Source organism: Nematostella vectensis, chromosome 10, assembly GCF_932526225.1.
Source record: "Nematostella vectensis chromosome 10, jaNemVect1.1, whole genome shotgun sequence".
In the NCBI taxonomy this organism is placed as follows: Eukaryota; Metazoa; Cnidaria; class Anthozoa; order Actiniaria; family Edwardsiidae; genus Nematostella; species Nematostella vectensis.
The window spans coordinates 3,114,948-3,136,340 of NC_064043.1; the positions used below are offsets into that span (position 1 = coordinate 3,114,948).

At 43.2% G+C, this 21,393-nt stretch overlaps 3 protein-coding genes across 9 annotated transcripts in view; 1 reads left to right on the top strand and 2 right to left on the bottom strand.

The window, feature by feature from the left end:
• Positions 1–303: 303 nt before the first annotated feature.
• LOC5516473 (neuropeptide FF receptor 2) lies at positions 304–3,494 on the bottom strand. The gene has a single exon (XM_032386262.2). The coding sequence runs from the start codon at positions 1,846–1,848 to the stop codon at positions 583–585; it is 1,266 nt and encodes a 421-aa protein (XP_032242153.1). The 5' UTR covers positions 1,849–3,494; the 3' UTR covers positions 304–582.
• A 145-nt stretch (positions 3,495–3,639) lies between these two features.
• LOC5516415 (fibulin-1) overlaps positions 3,640–21,393 on the bottom strand; it is a 36,499-nt gene continuing 18,745 nt past the window's right edge. For all 7 annotated transcript variants that reach the window (XM_032386259.2, XM_032386258.2, XM_032386256.2 and 4 more), the window contains 10 exons: positions 19,979–20,116; positions 18,989–19,120; positions 14,219–14,302; positions 13,628–13,756; positions 13,144–13,263; positions 12,237–12,359; positions 11,851–11,991; positions 9,784–9,913; positions 7,909–8,048; positions 3,640–4,881 (listed from right to left, as the gene is read on the bottom strand). In XM_032386259.2, coding sequence (XP_032242150.1) covers positions 4,652–4,881; positions 7,909–8,048; positions 9,784–9,913; positions 11,851–11,991; positions 12,237–12,359; positions 13,144–13,263; positions 13,628–13,756; positions 14,219–14,302; positions 18,989–19,120; positions 19,979–20,116 — 1,367 coding nt within the window. In that variant the 3' untranslated portion in view covers positions 3,640–4,651. The remainder of the gene's footprint in view (positions 4,882–7,908; positions 8,049–9,783; positions 9,914–11,850; positions 11,992–12,236; positions 12,360–13,143; positions 13,264–13,627; positions 13,757–14,218; positions 14,303–18,988; positions 19,121–19,978; positions 20,117–21,393) is intronic.
• LOC116620686 (LIM domain only protein 3) lies at positions 14,965–17,779 on the top strand. The gene is made up of 3 exons (XM_032386263.2): positions 14,965–15,763; positions 17,012–17,228; positions 17,306–17,779. Exons 1-3 carry the CDS (start codon positions 15,760–15,762, stop codon positions 17,568–17,570), a joined length of 486 nt encoding a protein of 161 aa, XP_032242154.1. The 5' UTR covers positions 14,965–15,759; the 3' UTR covers positions 17,571–17,779.

A 21,393-nucleotide genomic window follows, 5' to 3' on the forward strand; every position in this document is an offset into this window, starting at 1 on the left:
CTCACCTTTGTTTTCCCGTACTCGGACAACGCGAAAACATGAAGTTTGCCGTAGTAGAAAGGCCGGCTACGGCAGGAAATGAAAGCTCCTTCGCGGGTTTCCCCTGCGCGCATGCGCAGTATTGCACAACCTCATTTCCGGTTGCCGTAGCGTCCCCAAATCCGTCGGTGCTAAAAGTCCCTATAAATTATACAACGACAGCCGTAAATCGCGCGCTCTGATTGGTCAAGTGTCCATGAGTAATTAGAGGACACACGAGCGCCCAAAATTACATGGATTTTTTTAACAGAACGACTGCGAGGACAGCAAGAAGTCTTAAATTTAGTAAATGAGGCATACAGCTTTGTTTATGTGGTTATTTTACAATTCTTTTTTCATATATCTATATAATAACGGATATTATTTCTGCTACCAGCTGGTTCCTCAATCCTTTTTCCTCTGGAATTCTTCGGAAGATTTATTTTTCCTTGAACGGCCAGTCAGATATCAAATGGTCGGTCACTCAAAATGGTCTAACTTACTAGAGCTCTCTAAAAATAATCTACTGAAGCCGAATGTTTATGCAAACAAGTAGATGTGTTATCACAGATCCGTTTGGAACGTCGAGTTTTCAAATTCCATAATCACGCTTCCACTGTCGGGGTCCCAATTCATTGGGGACGAGGATCGTTCGATTCCCACAATCCTGATCTCCAGGATATTTCTTCCCCTCCCCTTAATCCATCTAGCAGATCCCTCCCTTGGGTCATAAAATTCCTTTTTTCCAACGTTTAAATCTCGCATCGGGTTATTTCCATTGGTCTGGTAGTTTCGGAGTTTTGGGCTGTTGATCTCGTCGTTTGGGAGTCTTGGGCTGTTGACCTGTTTCTCGTATACGGTGTAAGCCTGACGAATTCTTTGCTGATGTTGAGGATGGTGGTTCATGACACACCGACACGCCATTTTGAACCCATCCCTGTAATTTTGATTAAAAAGAGCGTAAAGGTAAGGATTCGCCGCGCTGTTCCCATGACCAAGGAAAAGCGATACAAAGTACAAAGCAGTGTTGCTGGTATCAGGACAAAAGGGAGCGAAAAAACTTATGAAGCTAAAAACATGTAATGGTAGCCATGAAAATGTAAACAACATTATAACAGTTATCAGCATTTTGATAACTTTTTTGCGTGAGACTTCGTTTTTTGAGCTCGCTGAAGGGATGACTTCCCCGATTCGCCTTCTTCGCCAAAGTTTTCTGACAATGATTGCGTAAAGGACCGCCATAGTTAGCATCGGGACAGCATACAACATGACAAACAGTACAACCGTGTAGTCACGAGGGGCCGTCTTGGCGTCAAAGGCCGGTGTCCAGTCCTCAGTACACTGGTTGTTATGAACTTTAGTAGCGTAAATCAGAGGTGCCATTATCCCAAGGGAAAGAGACCATATTAGCATGATAATAGTCTTTGCCGTCTTGAAGCTCATTCTTGGGCGAAACGGGAAAATAATAGCGACGAAACGGTCCTTTGTTATAGCTAACAGTGTTAACACTGAGCTACCCACGGAAACACTTTGAAGGTACACCACTAGTTTACACAGAACCGTACCAAACATCCACTCAGTCGTGTACAACTCGGTGATTTGATGAGGCATGCCAAGGAAGGTTATGAGGAGATCGCTTGCGGCCAGATTTGCGATGAACAGATTGGTGACGCTTTTCATGTGTCTGTTCCGACACACCGTGAATATAACGACAGTGTTACCGACCAGGGACAAGGCGATGATCGTGGCGTAAGCTAATGTCTTACAAACCTTCTCAGGTTGAGTGTAGACATGCGGAATACATCCCGATGAAGTATTCTCGCTGGCCATTTCCGTGCCCTTTCTACGCGTATCTGGGTGTCTTTACTGACTGCTTGTTATTTCATAACCCTCATAACCTGGACTTAGCCAACATGTTACTTGTGTAATGAGAATCCCGAGTTTTCCAGGAAAATTGAACGACTTAGATCACCACTCCCGGATCCTTCGTCGTAATTACCTTAAGGTATTCCAGTCGATAGTAAGTTATCCTTGTAAATAAGAAAATCCGATAATAACATCCCCTTATGTCCCTATTAGCAGATGAAGTTGTTTTCTCATGTTTGGGTGATTCCGACCTTATTAAATGGTCGTCTCAATGGTATTTGCCCAATCAAAAAAGACCGCGCTAGTCAATAAATCCTTCAAGCGTGTTAGTCTAATGCGTACTACTTTTGTTCCTTAGAGATGAAAATAAATAACTTAAGCTGTAAAAGGTTCGCTGTCAAAAGCTAGGCTCATACAAAATGCATAGGCATTTATTAACTTTCAAAAAAGTAATTACCAAAAACAAAAGATTTCAAAACCAATATTGATCAAATAGATACATATAATAACGAATTGTGATAATATATATGTATGCAGCCTCGGTCGATATAAGCGCTAGACCTCCGGCAAGATTAATGCTTTGAAGAGGTGTTTCATTCGGCACTACTTGTGGCGAAACTGCGTGTTTCTCGTAAAAATCAAATACGTATATTTTAACATTCTTCAATTCCCTGTCAAACACCACCGTTAGCTACAAAAGTTGGATGATGACATTAAAGTACTATTTCGCAATCTCACAAACAAAATAAAAACCAGGTGATATTGAAAAAAAATGCACGTACTTTTTTTCATGTACCTTAGCCTGTACCCTAGAAGCCAAACGCTTTAAAATACTTCACTAGCAAAAAGAAAGGAAAAGAGTCCGATGCTGATCGCACAAACATGTACCATAGCCTGATGGTAGCGCGTGCGAAAGGCTGCATGTACCATTTAGTAAATGTGGAATACATCCCGATGAAGTATTCTCGCTGGTACATAAACCCTTTCTTGCGGCTGGGATATCGGCGGATGATGTCTAAGGATGCAAAATGGTAGGAAGATAAACTGTGAAATTTTGAGGATTATTGCTTTATCCTGGAAGTCAAAGGGCTAAATTACGAGGACTGAAGACTGCTAGAAGATATACATATGTCTTATTACAATTACAAAGATTTGCAGACGTTTTGTGTTTCTAACCTGTTGAATAAAGCTACAGGCCAATCTATTTATTCTTTCTCGCGCAAGTACATGCAAGTCATGTCTTGGGTAGCTAATAAATTTCTTGCATGGAGATGCGATCTTCCAGGAAAGTTCTAATAGATTTTACTAGCGATGAAAATGAAAACGCTTCGTGTGGACGCAGACCTTTTTGAAAACGGAACAAAAAGGTTGAGTTTTAATTGAGACCGGATACATGCGAAGGGGTCTAAAGATCGTCATAGAGTTTTGTAAGGGGGGGGGGAGGGGGGAGGCAAAGGTGGAGGGCTGGGTCACAGGAGTCTGTGGAGCATGTAAAACGAGGTGATTCACAGCATGTTATTCTTTTCTCTCATTTTACCCTGCAACTCCCACAACTCCTCTTCTAGATGCGTTTTTGTTTGTTTAATGTTTTCGAAGAAAATAAATAGCAAGATATAACGACAGCAAACACCCGTCGCGCTTCCCCCGTCGCGGCGCTGAATTCGGAGACACAGGAAGACCAGAAATAGAAAGCTGAAATGTTCATCGTTGTTAAGCTGATGTTGCGGATGCGTTGACAGAACATTTCTACATCTATGAAAGATAATCAATTTCTATTTATTTGTCAAAGATTACGCTCCATTTTTCTTTCAGGCAATATAAATGGGTTAATTTATTGAGATCTTAATATTAGTAATGTATTGTGATAAATAGAAGCTGTATCGTTTTGAAGAGCATGCTCAGATTCTGACTAGGAATGTTAAGGCCTTCGGTAGCAGCGGTCAGCGGGAATTTTTATTTGAGCAAGTGTGAGCCAACGGATTCCAAAGCCTTCTTCAAGTTTTTTTTTCTTCTCCAAGCGGCGAATGGGGAAAACATTGATACAAATTGTGTTTGAGGGACTACTGTCTGTACGACAGACTGTTAAGTTTCTAGGCTTTGTTTTCTATCAGTTTTTAATTGTTGCATGGTACACATAAGGGGGACCAAGAGAGCAGAATAAATCTTATGATCTCTTAGGGGGGGTATTTGCACGACGCTGGCAAGAGGACGCGGTCTCGCGCGCGTTCGACTGCACACGCATGGAAGTCCTATGTCCATGTTCAGGACGGGATTTCATGTTTTCTTTTGGCCTCTTTAGGACGCGGAGCAAAACTCAGCGTGGCCGCGGAATCGAACATACCCGAGCCGGCGTCGTAGATCTTAAGCATCGTGTTCCCGCTTTACCCATGGTACACTGCTAATCCCGTTCCAGGATACACCGCGCGCCTATCACAGTGGTTGAATTTAGGTATCTCTTGATGAGGTTTAACTTTACAAGTAATCCAAGCAATACGAGATTCCTAGGCACACTTATCAAGTGATCCAAGCTTTACGAGATTTCTCGCACCTCTCACCACGGGCTTGTAACCTCCCCTATATCGGTGCCAGAACTATATATACTTTATATATCAAATCTATAGTCATATGTCCATTATCTGCTTTGTGCGTACTTCTTATGGTGCTAACATACATTACTATCTGTACAATTCTAATTAGCACTGCTTCCAAACACTTCCCGCCACGTTACCGAACTCTCGTTGCGCGACGTGGTTGTTTCGTGACATTGCTAGAAGGGGTAGCGTGACACAAAGACGTATAGAGTACTGCGGTACCGTGACTCTAGTTTTCCGCCCACGATCACCTCCCCGTAGAACTGCAGCACGTATTCCGCCTCCTCCGTCATCGTGATGCGAGTCCAGATCTCCACTTGATTTTGGTTCAGCCGTCGGATCTCGAAGTGGCCCTTCTCGTTACCGGACGCAAATCGATATTGAATCGTGACAGTTTCTTGGTAGCCTGAGAATAAAAAGAAACTCGATCGATATTGAATCGTAACAGTTGTTATACAAATCTATATATCATCGTACATGTTTGTGTGTTGTTTGAAGACACGATACAGGAATCGATACTTTTCGTAATAGTTTGCAAGGTTGAGAGAGAGACTCAAGTCGATAGTTTATCGTGTATGTTTGTGGGTGGCCTGGAGACGAACACGATACCCGAATCGATACTCTGTCGCAACATTTGGTTCATACTCTAAGGGCGAAGAGCATCGTAAGAGAAAAAGCACTACTGTAAACCTGAAAATCTTTTGCGCGCAAATAATTTCGCGCACCTTGTCACTTATGGCAATAATTTTGATATGGCTCCATTTTAGTGTGATTTCTGATATGGTTCAGCTCTTGAATGTTTTCTTTAACAGCTATTTCGTGCGGAACAATAGTAACCAGCAAATAAGAAATGTATATCCCTCCGATGATCTCTATCACAAAGCGCCACAACTTTCGTATGTTGTAATATTGAGTTCAGTCAGAATTAAGTGCGTGTTTTTAGTGGGAAAAAAATGGTCAAGTCATTTTTATCTTTGTAAGGTGGAGTGACGGGGGCAAGTTGACTCTAGGCTCTTACCGAAAGTGCTCGTTAAAAAAGCATTAAATGCTAAAAGCAGTGCTTGTTTTTTGCCAAAAAAGTGCTAAAATAATGCTATTTTTTTAAATGCTTGTGGATTAAAAAAAATGCTAATTTTTTCAGACTTTTTTTAATCATATAGAACATTACATTTTCAGATTTTCGCTCACATGTTTTAACATCAAAATTTAACGATCAATTTTTTTTTCCATTTAAGTCCAACACACGCTTCTCATTGGGTCATCATTACCCATTTTAGAAGTTAGTCATCGCTTGTTGTACTGGGTCATCACACTTGCTTGCAGATAGTCAACTAAGGCATGCTCCTGTTGGTCGTTGAATGCGGAATTGAGAACAGAGAATACCCTTTCTGCTGCAGCCGAGGATGGCTGCACCAACAGCACTTTCTTCACTGCAGAAGCCCAGTGAGGGAGCTGTTCCTTGTGGTCGTGCCACCATTTTACCTTTCGCTCTTCTGTGTTGATTACCACATCTGCAGTGGCAGCTAAGTAAGCAGGTAGTTCAGCTTTTAGTCCGTTGATAATGCAATTATCATTGAGAAAAGGGAAGATTCGCAAGGCCTCTACTGAGTGCTGAGTTGGCTTCAGCCACTGGACGCTGACCGGACACATATACCTCGCAGCCTTGAACGCTAACACTGTGTTGTATAGTTGGACATTGAACTTTCTCAGAAACCAATCTATGGCTGGTTGAACACATGCCTTTGCCTGCTGTTCGAGGGCTGCTACGTTTTGGGCAGGATTTTCTTCAGCGATTGCTGCTGCGACTGCACGCACGTTTGGAAAGTGAGGGGCTTGGCAGGCTTGGGCGACAGCATGGAGTTTCTCATAACACGAGAACACGAGAGGGCCATCACCTTCCAAGAAATAGGTCGCTTTTACAAAGTGCTCCCCAACATCGATGGTGATGGCGAGCTCGAGCTTCAGGTTGATCACTCGATCAGGATCGGAAAGTATTGCCTGGAGTTGAGGGAGTAACTGTGGACCAATATTAGCGGCTTCTGCTTCTATCAAGAATCCCTCAATATCTCCAAACTGCAGTAACATTTGTTTGTAGACTTCCCACTTTGACCACCATCTGGTCTCACTGTATGATCTCGGTCTTTGCCCAGTCAGATCTTTCCACAACAGCTTGTATCTATGGCGGAACAGGCGAAGCCACACTCTACCGAACTCTAGAAAAGTTGGAATGACAAGATGATTCCCAACATTGTCAAGCGTGTGTGAGAAACACACAACGTTGAGCAGCTTAGGAAAGATAAATGCAATCCTATCCAACGCCGCCTGGTTCACACTTGCCCCATCTCTAATGGCTGCGAGTAACGAATTGGCCTTGACACCATAATCAACTGATAGGCACTGATTAAGAACTTGTGCAAGATCATCCGCATTCACTGACTTGGAACATATATCAATTTTGACGAGACGTTGAATAATCGACCAATTCTCGTCAAGGAAACGCAGGATGACAGCAATTGCTTCTCCTTGTCGTGTACTTCCGTCAAAGATCATCGAAACATCTCTTGTCATGCCAGTCTGGCCAGGCAAAGTCAGTTCATTTTTTATCCTTTCGACTTCCTGCTTGAGAACAGTTGAAATGTACTGACCAAGTTGAGCACTTGCTGTGAAACGTTGGCCATTCTGTTCTAAGAGGGAGCGTAGCTTATCGATTTTCCCAAGTGGGATGCCTTCCTTCAGCAACTCTTCGACCGCTTCGAGTCGGTAGGCCCGTTCAGATATTGGTAGAGTGCTGTCTTTCTGCGTCATGTAAGCCGCTCTAAAAGCCTCCATAATAGTCTGATCCTTCAACTTATACTTCTTCAGTTTCTCTTTACCATTTCCATGTTTCTTTGAAGCCAAGTGTGTAGTTAGAATACTCTTCTTCGAAGACACTATTTCGCGGCATGCCAGACAAAACAACTTCCCGTCTTTGATTGTTAGTTCCTCTCCTGAATATTGCTGAATCCGATCATGTATGCTTATGTTCTTTACATCACAGTTCCCCGTAGTTTTGTTTTTTCCACTGATTGATGGCAGAGTACGCTCTCGAGCTATCTCTGCCTTGCTTGGCTGACTTCCAGTATTGCTAGTGAATGACGCCACCTTGGAACGAGTCACGAGGAGGACTGACGAGAAGGACCGGGTTCTAGAAGGCAACCGCTGACCTATCAAACATATTCCCCAGCCTCCTCGGCTCCTTTGACGAAAATGAATTCAAATTGCCGCTTTGGACGACATATGTGAAGTCAGAGTGTGCTGATTAACGCGAAATTATATATATAATCAGTCGATAATAAGAAAAAATGCTAGCAGTGCTTTTTGTGAAAAAGTGCTCGCGAAGCCAAATAATGCAAAAAAAGTGCTAGCACTTTCGGTAAGAGCCTAGTTGACTCACCTCTGGTCCAAAGACTGTAGTCAAAAAGCTTCTTGCTCTCCTCCCCCTTGCGCAGGGAAAACGTGTAAAACCGCAGACCCTTCTCTCGGATGGAGGCGCAATCCGGGATCTCGCTGCACGTGTCGATAAGCTTGCATCCGCTGAAAAGAGAAAAGAGTACGCGGGCTCAGTAAAAAATGAAAGAAATTTGTCTACATAAAATGGGCATTGGTAAGATTTGTTGCAATATCAAATGTCGTAATTTTTCAAATGCTTTTTATCAAGTCCGTAGCCTATAAATATACTTCGACTATGACATTTGTTTTGACGCTCTTTTTCGTTTTATTAGAACACCTTTTTTTATAAGAACGTCCAGGCTTAATTTTCACCGAGAACATGCTAAGAACATGCCGAGGCTCAGATAGCAGAAAAAAATGTCTTTTTTAGTCCTGATGCGTTCTAAAATGCAGAATCAAATTGTACTCATAGTAACAACCTTATCATTAGCGTTAAATCTCATCCTAATAATTCATTGGGTATTATATTCTTATATACACTAAAATTTAAGAACCTCGTTAAGAACATATTGATCCTTAAAATGTCCCAAAAAAAAGAACGGTCCTGCCTCAACTGGAAATTGGATGTTCTTATAAAAAAAAGGGTGTATTCGAGATAAAAACAACCGCAATAGAGCATACTAACATGCTATCAGATGCCATTTAATTAAAAAAGTAAACTGACAAAATGAAAAATATATATATGCAACTGGGTGAGTATCGAACTCGCACCAATATTTGAAAATCCAATCATTCAGACATCCGCTGAATCACCGTATAGGCTGGAGATTTCGGCCCCAACATCGCTATCTAGCGAACAGTACACCACAAATGTACTGAGGCGCCCGCGCATTAATGGGGAGGCAATAACCAGGTTCCTAGCCCTGTATTAGTCGGTTACGCCACGCACAGCTCGCTGTGACGTATGAAGACAAATATTGAGATCTATTCTTGGTGCCTTGGTCTCTTGGTGGTCCCTAAGGCTGGCCCATAGCGGTGATGAAATCGCCATGCACGTGCTTATGAAATCTTTTATGCACGAGACAACAAAATTCAACTCGTTTGTGAATAAAGATTATGCCACTTTTTCCAAAACAAAGATATCTTTTCCCAAAGATAACAAAAATATATTTTCCCAAAGATAACAAAGATATCTTTTTCCAAAGATAACAAATATATCTTTTTCCAAAGATAACATGTTTTAATAAACGGTGGATACTAACAGAGTAGGTCGAGATGAAACTCGTCGGTTCTTCAGCCAAAGAAATGGCACATTTCTCAACATTTTATTTTACATGGCACGGAGAATGTAAGAGGACCTTTGTGCCGTATATGTAAGGGGACCTATGTGTTGTATATGTAAGGGGACCTTTGTGTTGTAATGTAAGGGGACCTTTGTGCTGTATATGTAAGGGGGACTTTGTGCCGTATATGTAAGGGGACCTTTGTGTTGTATATGTTAGGGGACCTTTGTGTTGTATATGTAAGAAGACCTTTGTGCTGTATATGTTAGGGGACCTTTGTGCTGTATATATAAGGGGAACTTTTTGCTTTATATGTAAGAGGACCTTTGTGTGGTATATGTAAGAGGACCTTTGTGCTGTATATGTAAGAGGACCTTTGTGCTGTATATATAAGGGGAACTTTTTGCTTTATATGTAATAGGACCTTTGTGTGGTATATGTAAGAGGACCTTTGTGCTGTATATGTAAGAGGACCTTTGTACTGTATATATAAGGGGAACTTTGTGTTTTATATGTAAGGGGACCTTTGTGTTGTATATGTAAGAGGACCTTTGTGCTGTATATGTAAGGGGACCTTTGTGCTGTATATAACATACTTGTCTCCCTCTTTCTTGTAATACTTGGGGGGACACACAAAGGGGATACATCGGTAGTATCCGAAAGCGTTGCGGCACACCGTGTCGGGTCGTGTGCAAATATTGGGCGTCTCGGTGCATTCGTCAATATCTAGGGATCAACATAATCATAATCAAATTCGTGGTATTTAAAAAATACTACGTCTACATGAAGTAGGCACCCCCCCCCCCCAACCCCTAAGCAAACGTAAGCCCCCTCCCCCTTACCCCTACGTCCTTTTTATTTGTTTCAGGGTCATTAGAAGAGAGGGGAGAGGGGGGTTGTGCTAAATGTCTCTGAGGGGGGGGATGAAGTTTTCCCGGCAGTAACATTTCATTTACATTCCTACATTCCGATTGCGGCACCAATCCTGTTTTACGGGCCTAAAATTAGGCGGATCTGTGGTCTGTTGGATCTTGGAACCTGCCGTTGAATTTCATTCAACGACTACCTCACGAGGAATTATGGACGTGTAGTCGTACAATACTCTCTTGCCGCCCACACACCGTAGTCCCGTAAACAATAGTTATGCTAATTGCAATCTACTTGCAGCCCTTCTTGCTGACAAAAACTAGTAAGCCATCCCATAGAATACCCCAATCACACCGGCCACAACCTGTCAAAAACTAGTAAGCCATCCCATAGAATACCCCAATCACACCGGCCACAACCTGTCAAAAACTAGTAAGCCATCCCATAGAATACCCCAATCACACCGGCCACAACCTGTCAAAAACTAGTAAGCCATCCCATAGAATACCCCAATCACACCGGCCACAACCTGTCAAAAACTAGTAAGCCATCCCATAGAATACCCCAATCACACCGGCCACAACCTGTCAAAAACTAGTAAGCCATCCCATAGAATACCCCAATCACCCCCCTCACCCCGACTACATCCCTTGCCACCCCCCTCACCCCGACTACATCCCTTGCCACCCCCTTCACCCCGACTACATCCCTTGCCACCCCCTTCACCCCGACTACATCCCTTGCCACCCCCTTCACCCCGACTACATCCCTTGCCAACCCCTTCACTCTGACTACATCCCTTGCCACCCCCTTTACTCTGACTACATCCCTTGCCACCCCCCTCACCCCGACTACATCCCTTGCCACCCCCTTCACTCTGACTACATCCCTTGCCACCCCCTTCACTCTGACTACATCCCTTGCCACCCCCTTCACCCCGACTACATCCCTTGCCACCCCCTTTACTCTGACTACATCCCTTGCCACCCCCCTCACCCCGACTACATCCCTTGCCAGCCCCTTAACTCTGACTACATCCCTTGCCACCCCCTTCACTCTGACTACATCCCTTGCCACCCCCTTCACCCCGACTACATCCCTTGCCACCCCCTTCACTCTGACTACATCCCTTGCCACCCCCTTTACTCTGACTACATCCCTTGCCACCCCCTTCACTCTGACTACATCCCTTGCCACCCCCTTCACTCTGACTACATCCCTTGCCACCCCCTTTACTCTGACTACATCCCTTGCCACCCCCTTCACCCCGACTACATCCCTTGCCACCCCCTTCACCCCGACTACATCCCTTGCCACCCCCTTCACTCTGACTACATCCCTTGCCACCCCCTTCACTCTGACTACATCCCTTGCCACCCCCTTCACTCTGACTACATCCCTTGCCACCCCCTTCACTCTGACTACATCCCTTGCCACCCCCTTCACTCTGACTACATCCCTTGCCACCCCCTTCACTCTGACTACATCCCTTGCCACCCCCTTCACTCTGACTACATCCCTTGCCACCCCCTTCACTCTGACTACATCCCTTGCCACCCCCTTTACTCTGACTACATCCCTTGCCACCCCCTTCTTTCTGACTACATCCCTTGCCACCCCCTTCACTCTGACTACATCCCTTGCCACCCCCTTCACTCTGACTACATCCCTTGCCACCCCCTTCACTCTGACTACATCCCTTGCCACCCCCTTCACTCTGACATTTCGAAACTTTCCTTAACCCTGAAAACCCCATAGATACCCCACCCCTTCAATCTGACCACACCCTGACGTACCGTAGCAGTTCCTTCCTCCTGACAGCTTGTACCCGGCGGGACATGTGCACCTGTAGCTACCGGGGGAGTTGAGGCACTGGTACTGGCACGGACTGTATAAACCGACAGAAGAGTACTGCTGCCCTCGGCACTCGTCGATATCTAATCACCATGGTAACAAGCATTACAATACACTTAGTGCAACTCTTTACATCCTTTTTTTTTGTAAGATGGTCACAGTGGCTTTAGTCACAAAACCAAGGCCTCCCTATTATGAGCTGTGCATGGGACCCCTGTGAGAAACAGGCTTCCCTTCACAGGTTTGTTTGGGCACTGGCGGTGTTGCCATATTAACAGTAGCATTTACAACCTTAGTACTATGTGGTCCCTGTGGTACACAGGCTTACCATCACAGGAGCGTTTATCGGCGGCTAGTGTGTAGCCATCTTTGCAGTAGCACTGATATGATCCATATCTGTTGCGGCACTCATGCTGGCAGGGAGGATTAGGTAGACTGCACTCGTCTATATCTACAATAGGAGAATTCAGTGTTGATTATAGACTATTATAGAGTCATTAGGGGGGAGGGGTGTGTAGGGAGGATTAGGTAGACTACACTCGTCTATATCTACAATAGGAGAATTCAGTGTTGATTATAGACTAATATAGAGTCATTAGGGGGGAGGGGTGTGTAGGGAGGATTAGGTAGACTGCACTCGTCTATATCTACAATAGGAGAATTCAGTGTTGATTATAGACTATTATAGAGTCATTAGGGGGGAGGGGTGTGTAGGGAGGATTAGGTAGACTACACTCATCTATATCTACAATAGGAGAATTCAGTGTTGATTATAGACTATTATAGAGTCATTAGGGGGGAGGGGTGTGTAGGGAGGATTAGGTAGACTACACTCGTCTATATCTACAATAGGAGAATTCAGTGTTGATTATAGACTATTATAGAGTCATTAGGGGGGAGGGGTGTGTAGGAAGGATTAGGTAGACTGCACTCGTCTATATCTACAATAGGAGAATTCAGTGTTGATTATAGACTAATATAGAGTCATTAGGGGGGAGGGGTGTGTAGGGAGGATTAGGTAGACTGCACTCGTCTATATCTACAATAGGAGAATTCAGTGCAGGCCCATAGCCCATAGTCAAGGATTTTACGCGGGGCGGTTCGTTTAACCATAAAGCGGACCATTTTCTCATAGGTAGCTCGCAGTGGCGCTCAGTTTTATTACCCGTCCTGTCTTTAATCCCTTCTGATTTTTTACCCGCCGTTTTTATTTATCGGCGTCCGCTGTGGCTTACCTCTGCAAGATCGCTTGTCAGGCTCCAGCTTAAAACCACGCCTGCACGAACAGATAAACGAACCAGGTGTGTTGGTACACTCATGCGCGCACACGACTCCGATACGGCATTCGTCCCGATCTGAAATACGAAACTGAGACTTATACAAGCCACACGACTCCGACACGGTTGATATACGCCCCCCGGCCTGTTACACATTCTAGATTGTGTTGTTCCAGAAAATATCTTTACCCCCCCCCCCCCCCCATCCCCCATTGCGGGGATTGGAAATTCCGGGGGGTGGGGGGTTTCAAACGCCCAGGAATTTCCAGAGGAGAGGGAGGGGGGTAAATTGCCCTTTATCCTTAACAGTTACTGTATTTATTTATTTCCAGGGGGTTGGAAATTCCAGAGGGGTGGGGGGTCATACCTCTGACCCCCCAATAAGGGGGGGGGGGGGGGGGGTAGGTACGGATATTTTCTGGAACTACACATTGACCTATACCTTTGCACGTATTTGTGATTCTATCTCTCTCGTATCCGGGGGGGCACTGGCAGATATAGTGCCCTAGGCGATTGATGCAGGTCTCCCCCCTGTTGCAAGCGTTCGGTTTCTCCACACATTCGTTGATATCTAGGGAACAATGGCCATGCATCGGTTAGTGTATATCAGAACTGGGTAACAGGCAAAAGAATTACATACAGAAAGACAGGATGATAAATTCAACTCAATAACCAGGTAGCACCTACATGAATAGTAATCGTTAACCAAAAACTAGTACTCGACAACGAAGTTTGGCAGTGTCAAGTACCAGATTTTGGTGAACCATATTCAATATTCTGGTTAACGAACACGGCTATTTTAGTACCGATAGCTATATATGGTAGTCAATCTTTTTTTAAATTCTACTTATTATGCTACTTCCATCTATGTTTTCAATTTCGAAGGGTATATTTTTTAAACTTTTTCATCTCACAAATAGCTATTGATGCCTTGAAACTATTATCTCTACCTCTAGTAGGAAGGGCAAATTTGAGCATTTTTGTATCTTAACGTAATAGCATTGAGAAAATTCCATTACTCTATAATTATTACCTTCGCACGTAGGGCTTCCATTTTTTACCACGCATTTGAAGTTCGCAGGGCACCTAAAGCGGTCACTCGAACACGGATTGTCCGCTGTAGAAAAAATACAAGAATATTTATTGATGACTTTGATGCGGCAAACAATTCAACAAAAATAGAACACTTGATCTACTTCAACGGGAATTTATTTTGGTTCTAGTTCGCAAAGCCCGGGTAAGCGAGGGTTTCTATAGCTACTTCAACGGGAATTTATTTTGGTTCTAGTTCGCAAAGCCCGGGTAAGCAAGGGTTTCTATAGCTACTTCAACAGGCATCGGTTTTGGTTCTAGTTCGCAAAGCCCGGGTTAGCGAGGGTGTCTATATCAACAACGAAAAGCCCAGGTTAGCGAGGCTGTCTACATCATATATAAATAGCTTGATCCACCAAGTTGAAAATCAGCAAAGAAATCTGGAGCCAAAAAATTGTCAGAGTGTTTTATGAAATGATATGATTCGACGGCTGTATGATTATAATTTCACAGATTCTTTGTCTTTAATAAATAATTTCACTTTCATTTAACTCTTTTAATGAAGGAAATTATAAAATCAATAACGCGCTGGTCTTAACCCCATGGGCCGCGAGTTGAAGCACATGGGCCAAAGCGTAATAAAGACAATCAATTACTCACCGTTACACATATCCACCATCTGCCAAACTACCTTATTTACTTCATATTACATCGGGGTAAAACTTATTAAAAATAGCAAGTGTTACTTACAATGTTTGTTTTGCTTCAGATTAATCGAAAAACTAGTTAAATTTTCTCTTTCAATCAATTTGATTTGTGTCACCGCACTATTTAGTTTATCATTCATAAGTTTGCATTCTATACCCCGAAATGCCTCGCAATCGGTTTGACTTTCAGTCGTTTTAACTCGATTTAGAAGAGGACGAGAGCTCCGTCGCATTTTAAAATGGTTAAACGAGCACGAGGCCGAACGCATTAACGCTTTTCTGTCAAAATGAAGTGGATTTAAATTAGCAAACACAATTACAGGCTGGGGCTTTTCACGAGAGCTCATTAGCGAGGATAAATTTTACATTGTCTTCAACCCATTGAAAGCAAAACAAAAACAAGATTGAAAGTCTCGCTTAAGTACTTTAGAAAATAATGTCGTAGAAAAGCTGAAATTAAATGTTGTCTTTGTCCGGCTGTTACGATAATGAATAACAGTATTAAATAAAGGCTGGAGGCTACAAAACTGTAGATTAGTAGGGCTGCCCGGATAATGAACCACCATTCACACAAATTTAATATTCTGGTTACAATTAGATGAAATTCGCCAGGCTGGCCATTCACAAGTCAGCCTCGCCGGGAGAAGCCGCACATAATGATGTCGCTACGACATAAGAAGCTAAATTAAACGAGGTAATTTCAGTTTACATGCGATACTGGAAAGGAAAGGATAAAAACAACGACGCGTGGAGTTAAAATCGTGAACACGTGATAACGCGAAGATTTACGAAAAGGAAAACTTGCCAGGAATTATAAAACGAAGTGACTGCTAACATGGGTAAGATTGGATTGATTTTCTAGAAAACTCAATTATCAACTTGAAATATAATGTATCTTTACTAGAAAAAGCGATTTCATCTTCGCGTATGCTAAATTTCTTTAAGGCGAAAGTTAAAACGCAGAATCATAAACGACGAAATGTAGTTTCGTTTTTCGCCGTGAAATGCTAATACATTACTATACGTTAAAGTATTAACGCTAGAAATAGCCAATTAAGAATATCATTTTTTTGTTCAACCTTGATCTTGAAATTAATGTATGGCTGTTCTAAACCAACCTCGGGAAAGAATGCACCCTGAAACACATCTCGTAAATGAATCGTAAATATTCCCAAGTAAAAAAAACATGCCTCATACGACTGAATGTATTTTTAAATCGCCTTTAAAAGTTTATTGCTTGAATATCGAAGAGTCTTAATTAAAAATCTGCTTTTATTTCCTTTTAAATCCCAACAATAGCTAGGATTATGTAGGCAAGTCAACATTTTCGTAGGCGATAATTAAACAGATAACACCTGCCAGTGACGCGTAAAAAAGATCAGAGTTAATTTAAATTATCGATGGGTAAGCTCTATATTCTTTCTACGCAAACTTATTTAATAGGAATGTTTTCTTGTATCTATCGTTCTTGATTTGCCTATTTTTTCTTTAAAAATATATATTATTTTAAAACGATAATATTTAAAACAGAAGACACGTTCTCTTTATATATAATACGGCACACATAATACGACTTATACGCCATATTTTTATTTTAGCGTGGTTTTCATGATGCCAGTCTCTCATTTTATTTACCTGGACAAAATTACAGAGAATATCATACTTAATGATTATTTTCTCGCTAATTTGTGTGTGATATTATATCACATATTTGCACGGTTTTCCTTGTTCTTTTCCAGTTTTTCATATACACATGAAGCAATTTACTGCCAATTTATAAAGATCATCACATGTTTTTGTTTTTTTAAGACCCTGACCCAACAACGTCGCCGCCGCCATTTTTTTTTTTTTTTTGCAAAAAACCAAGCGTGAAAGCATCTATTTTTATCGGCTGATTGGGGAAAGCTATTGACAATAGTAGAAGTACAGTACTATTTTGTATCGAGTTTGGTAGAAGAGTAAAATTGTCTTTAGATGGATATTTCGAGGTTTCTTTGCATAATTTGACCTCAAATATTAAGTGAAAACAATCACAAAGGCGCTGCTGTCTTTGATCTCATCCTTATGACTTTTAAATTTCTCATCAGCTGCGACAAAAGTAGCTTTCCTCGACATCCCGGTGGAGCGGAGACTGTGCCGGAGTTGCAACGAGCCAATCAGCGACAAGTATGTGTTGCAGGCCCTCGGCTCGTACTGGCACGAGGGATGTCTTAAGTGCGAGTGTTGCGACAGCAGACTTGGGGACATCGGGTCTTCCCTCTACAGCAAGGCTAACCTCATTCTTTGCAAGAGAGACTATCTTAGGTAACTATTCATGTGATACAAAAAGGGGAGGAGAGGAGAGGACCTGGTATAGCATATAACTCTGTTCTTGTTTGCAGATTGTTCGGTATCCCAGGGGTGTGTTCTCACTGTAACAAACCGATTGCCGCCTTTGAACTGGTGATGCGCGCCCGCAATAACGCCTATCACATCGAATGCTTCGGGTGTCAGCGGTGTCGCAAGAGACTGGTGGTCGGGGAAGCATTTTGTTTCCATGACAACAAAGTGTTGTGTCTTGATCGATGCGCGAAAGAAGTAAAGGGACATGAGCCCGCAAGCACACAAAAGACAAAACGACCGAACAAGAGAACTGCAAAGACCTGATTGTACGACAGTCCTTGAATTAACGCCTTGTGGTTGAAATTTTGTCCAAGTAACCAGGCATCAGCTACAAGAGAATTGGAGGAATGGCCAGTGCTGAAAAACGCAAGACTAGTTCCAGTACCGCGCGGTTAAACCAGCCTTTTTGTTTTGAAATGGCGGCTTTTTACCGATGAACTGTCACATTTTGGCGAATGCTAAGAAAACTAGACCAAACCTAAGGCTATAATTTTCTTTATGACTCCCTTATTATCACACAAATCTGTCACCTTTTGTACAGTATGGTTTTAATGCTGTACAGTTAGTCAAATCAGCGACTGAAGTCAGCCTTTCGTACCTTTTCTCGAACGATTCAACACTACGATTGTGCTTATTTTCGCCAAAGCACGCACATGCGCATACGTTATTCAGCACAGTCGGCGGAATGTAATATCTTGCGAAGATAGGATTATTGCCCTAAATTGCATTGACAATTGGCCATCTCTAACCTTTGCAGCAACAATTAATATCTTGCGTAAGAGAAGTTAGGAAATTGTGATGTGAATCACAATCTGATCAAGATTGGCTCTATTCTTATAGTATAGTATAAGAATCTCAACGGAAGAAACAAAATTCATACTTCGCAACATATATAGTGCGTAGGGGTTATGTCCTTTGCAACATATATTGTGCGTAGGGGTTATGTCCTTTGCAACATATATTGTGCGTAGGGTTATGTCCTTTGCAACATATATTGTGCGTAGGGGTTATGTCCTTTGCAACATATATTGTGCGTAGGGGTTATGTCCTTTGCAACATATATTGTGCGTAGGGGTTATGTCCTTTGCAACATATATTGTGCGTAGGGGTTATGTCCTTTGCAACATATATTGTGCGTAGGGGTTATGTCCTTTGCAACATATATTGTGCGTAGGGGTTATGTCGACATATCAAGAAAAGAACAAGAGGCACTTATGCATCCACGTTTGTTATTCTTCAAACGCTATGGTGTACAACCTAGAGGTTTCTATTTTATTGCACAGAACTAGATAAAAAATATGTTATAAGTTTATAAAGATTAAAAAATCACGTTTAAAATGAAACTCAATAAAAGTAACGTCTAAAATAAATGAACCAGGCGTCTGTATGGGTAGAGTGCTATGGTTACGGTGTGTTCACAGATAACTTAACATCGCAGTAATGAACACCGCAGCACTTCTTGACCAGGATAGTGAAGCCAAGTCAATCAGAAATCGTGTTTCTCGTATCCTATTTGGTTTACTTCACGGGCCTTACAAGGTGGCTATGGTAGCGCGCGTTGTCAAGGTGACCACGGTAGTGCGCGTCGTCAGGGTGACCATGGTAGCGCGCGTTGTCAAGGTGGCCATGGTAGCGCGCATCGTCAAGGTGACCACGGTAGCACGCGTCGTCAGAGTACTTACATTCACACACGCCGTTGACTCGGATGTAGCCGGAAGGACACGGCATGGGCTGACATGTAAACCCGCCCACGCGGTTGACGCATACCGTCCCTGGTTGGCAAACCTTGCCGTCCCCGGTACACTCGTTTATATCTACAATGTGACGGAATGAGACGTCAACATGAACCAGAACATCTTTAACACGACGCCACCCTCAAATGAATACCACACATTGAACTTGCAAATCATTTACCGCCTCCTACGATGGTATGACTAGAAAAACTACAGGCAAGCTTTAGAATAAAAAAATATACAAACAGTGACGCATGGGCTTCCTGGTCAATGCGCAACATTGCAGATTTCTCAGGACAACGCAAAAAAAAACAGTTGCATTTTACGACTGGGCTACCACAGGTATCCCAGTAACAAGATGGTATCACTAGAAAAACTACAGACAAGGTTTAGAATACAACATGGTATGACAAAAAATACTAAAGACAAGCTTTAGAATAGCTAGGTGGTATGACTAGAAAAAATACTACAGACAAGCTTTAGAATAGCTAGGTGGTACGACTAGAAAAAAACTACAGATAAGCTGTAGAATAACTAGGTGGTCTGCGTAGGCGTGGTGGAATCAGGGAATAAATAAACACAAGGTTTAAATTGTGTATATTACGCCTCAATGAAAACCGAGTAGTTTTGCTGCCGTTTCGAGTGTTAGCCCTTCGTCGGAGCAAAACACGATGAAGAGCCAACGTTTGAAACGTTTTCATAGAGGCTCAAAATATACTATCTAAAATTTGTTTTGATTTATTTCCGTGTTTCTTTTCCATTTGCATCGCCTGATTTATTGTGATATTTTCGATAAAGTTTAATAGATAAAGCATATACTTGAATGCAATGATAAGGTTTTTTCTCATAATTTGTCCCCAAACATCGGGGTGAAAACATTAACAAAGGAGTGGATAACAAGGACGCTTTTAAAGATGGTATTACTGCTCCAAGTCTCACCTTCGCATTTCCCATTAACGGGCTCAAACCCTTGCTGGCATCGTATAGCCACGCCCTCGCATCGGTAACCCCCAGCAAGATTACGGCACACTGTGCCGAGCTGACATCGCGCTAGCCCCTCTCGGCACTCGTCGATATCTGCCAGCGCGAAGGGAGAGAGATAGATAAGAGATGGAGACCACATGAGAGAAATGCGCGAAAGGATGATTATCCCGTGAGAGAAATGCGCGAGAGGATGATGATCCCGTGAGAGAAATACGCGAGAGGATGATGATCCCGTGAGAAAAATGCGCGAAAGGATGATGATCCCGTGAGAGAAATACGCGAGCGGATGATGATCCCGTGAGAGAAATGCGCGAAAGGATGATTATCCCGTGAGAGAAATACGCGAAAGGATGATGATCCCGTGAGAGAAATGCGCGAGAGGATGATGATCCCGTGAGAGAAATACGCGAGAGGATGATGATCCCGTGAGAGAAATGCGCGAGAGGATAATGATCCCGTGAGAGAAATACGCGAGAGGATGATGATCCCGTGAGAGAAATGCGCGAGAGGATGATGATCCCGTGAGAGAAATGCAAGAGAGAATATCATGTATATGATATCTAACTCGAACAACCCTTGTAATCTAGCCAAAGGGCTACAATATGGGCAAATAAATAAATAAATCAATTAATCAAAGATCGCGGGAGAAAATGCTCAATCAATCAATCAAAAGATGATGACCACGTGAGATGAGAAGAGAGAAATTAATTGAGAAAGCAAAAGCCCCGTTGCCTAGCTCTCTTCTATGTCGCTTATACTTCTCTTCCTCTCTTTTACTCTTGCGTTGAATTTGACACCGATGGGGTATGTCCCTTCCCACCGAAGGGGTATGTCCCTACCACAGAAGGGGTACGTCCCTCCCACCGAAGGGGTATGTCCCTCACACCGAGGGGGTATGTCCCTCACACCGAAGGGGTATGTCCCTCACACCGAGGGGGTACGTCCCTCACACCGAAGTGGTATATCCCTTCCACCGAAGGGGTATGTCCCTCCCAATGAAGGGGTATGTCCCTCCCAATAAAGGGGTATGTCCCTCACACCAAAGGGGTATGTCCCTCCCAATGAAGGGGTTTGTCCCCCCCATTGAAGGGGTATGTCCCTCCCACCGAAGGGGTATGTCCCTTCCACCGAAGGGGTACGTCCCTCCCAACGAAGGGGTATGTCCCTCACACCGAAGGGATATGTCCCTCGCACAGAAGGGGTACGTCCCTTTCACCGAAGGGATATGTCCCTAGCACAGAAGGGGTACGTCCCTCCCACCGAAGAGATATGTCCCTCGCACAGAAGGGGTACGTCCCTCCCACCGAAGGGGTACGTCCCTTCCACCGAAGGGGTTTGTCCCTCCCACAGAAGGGGTACGTCCCTCACAC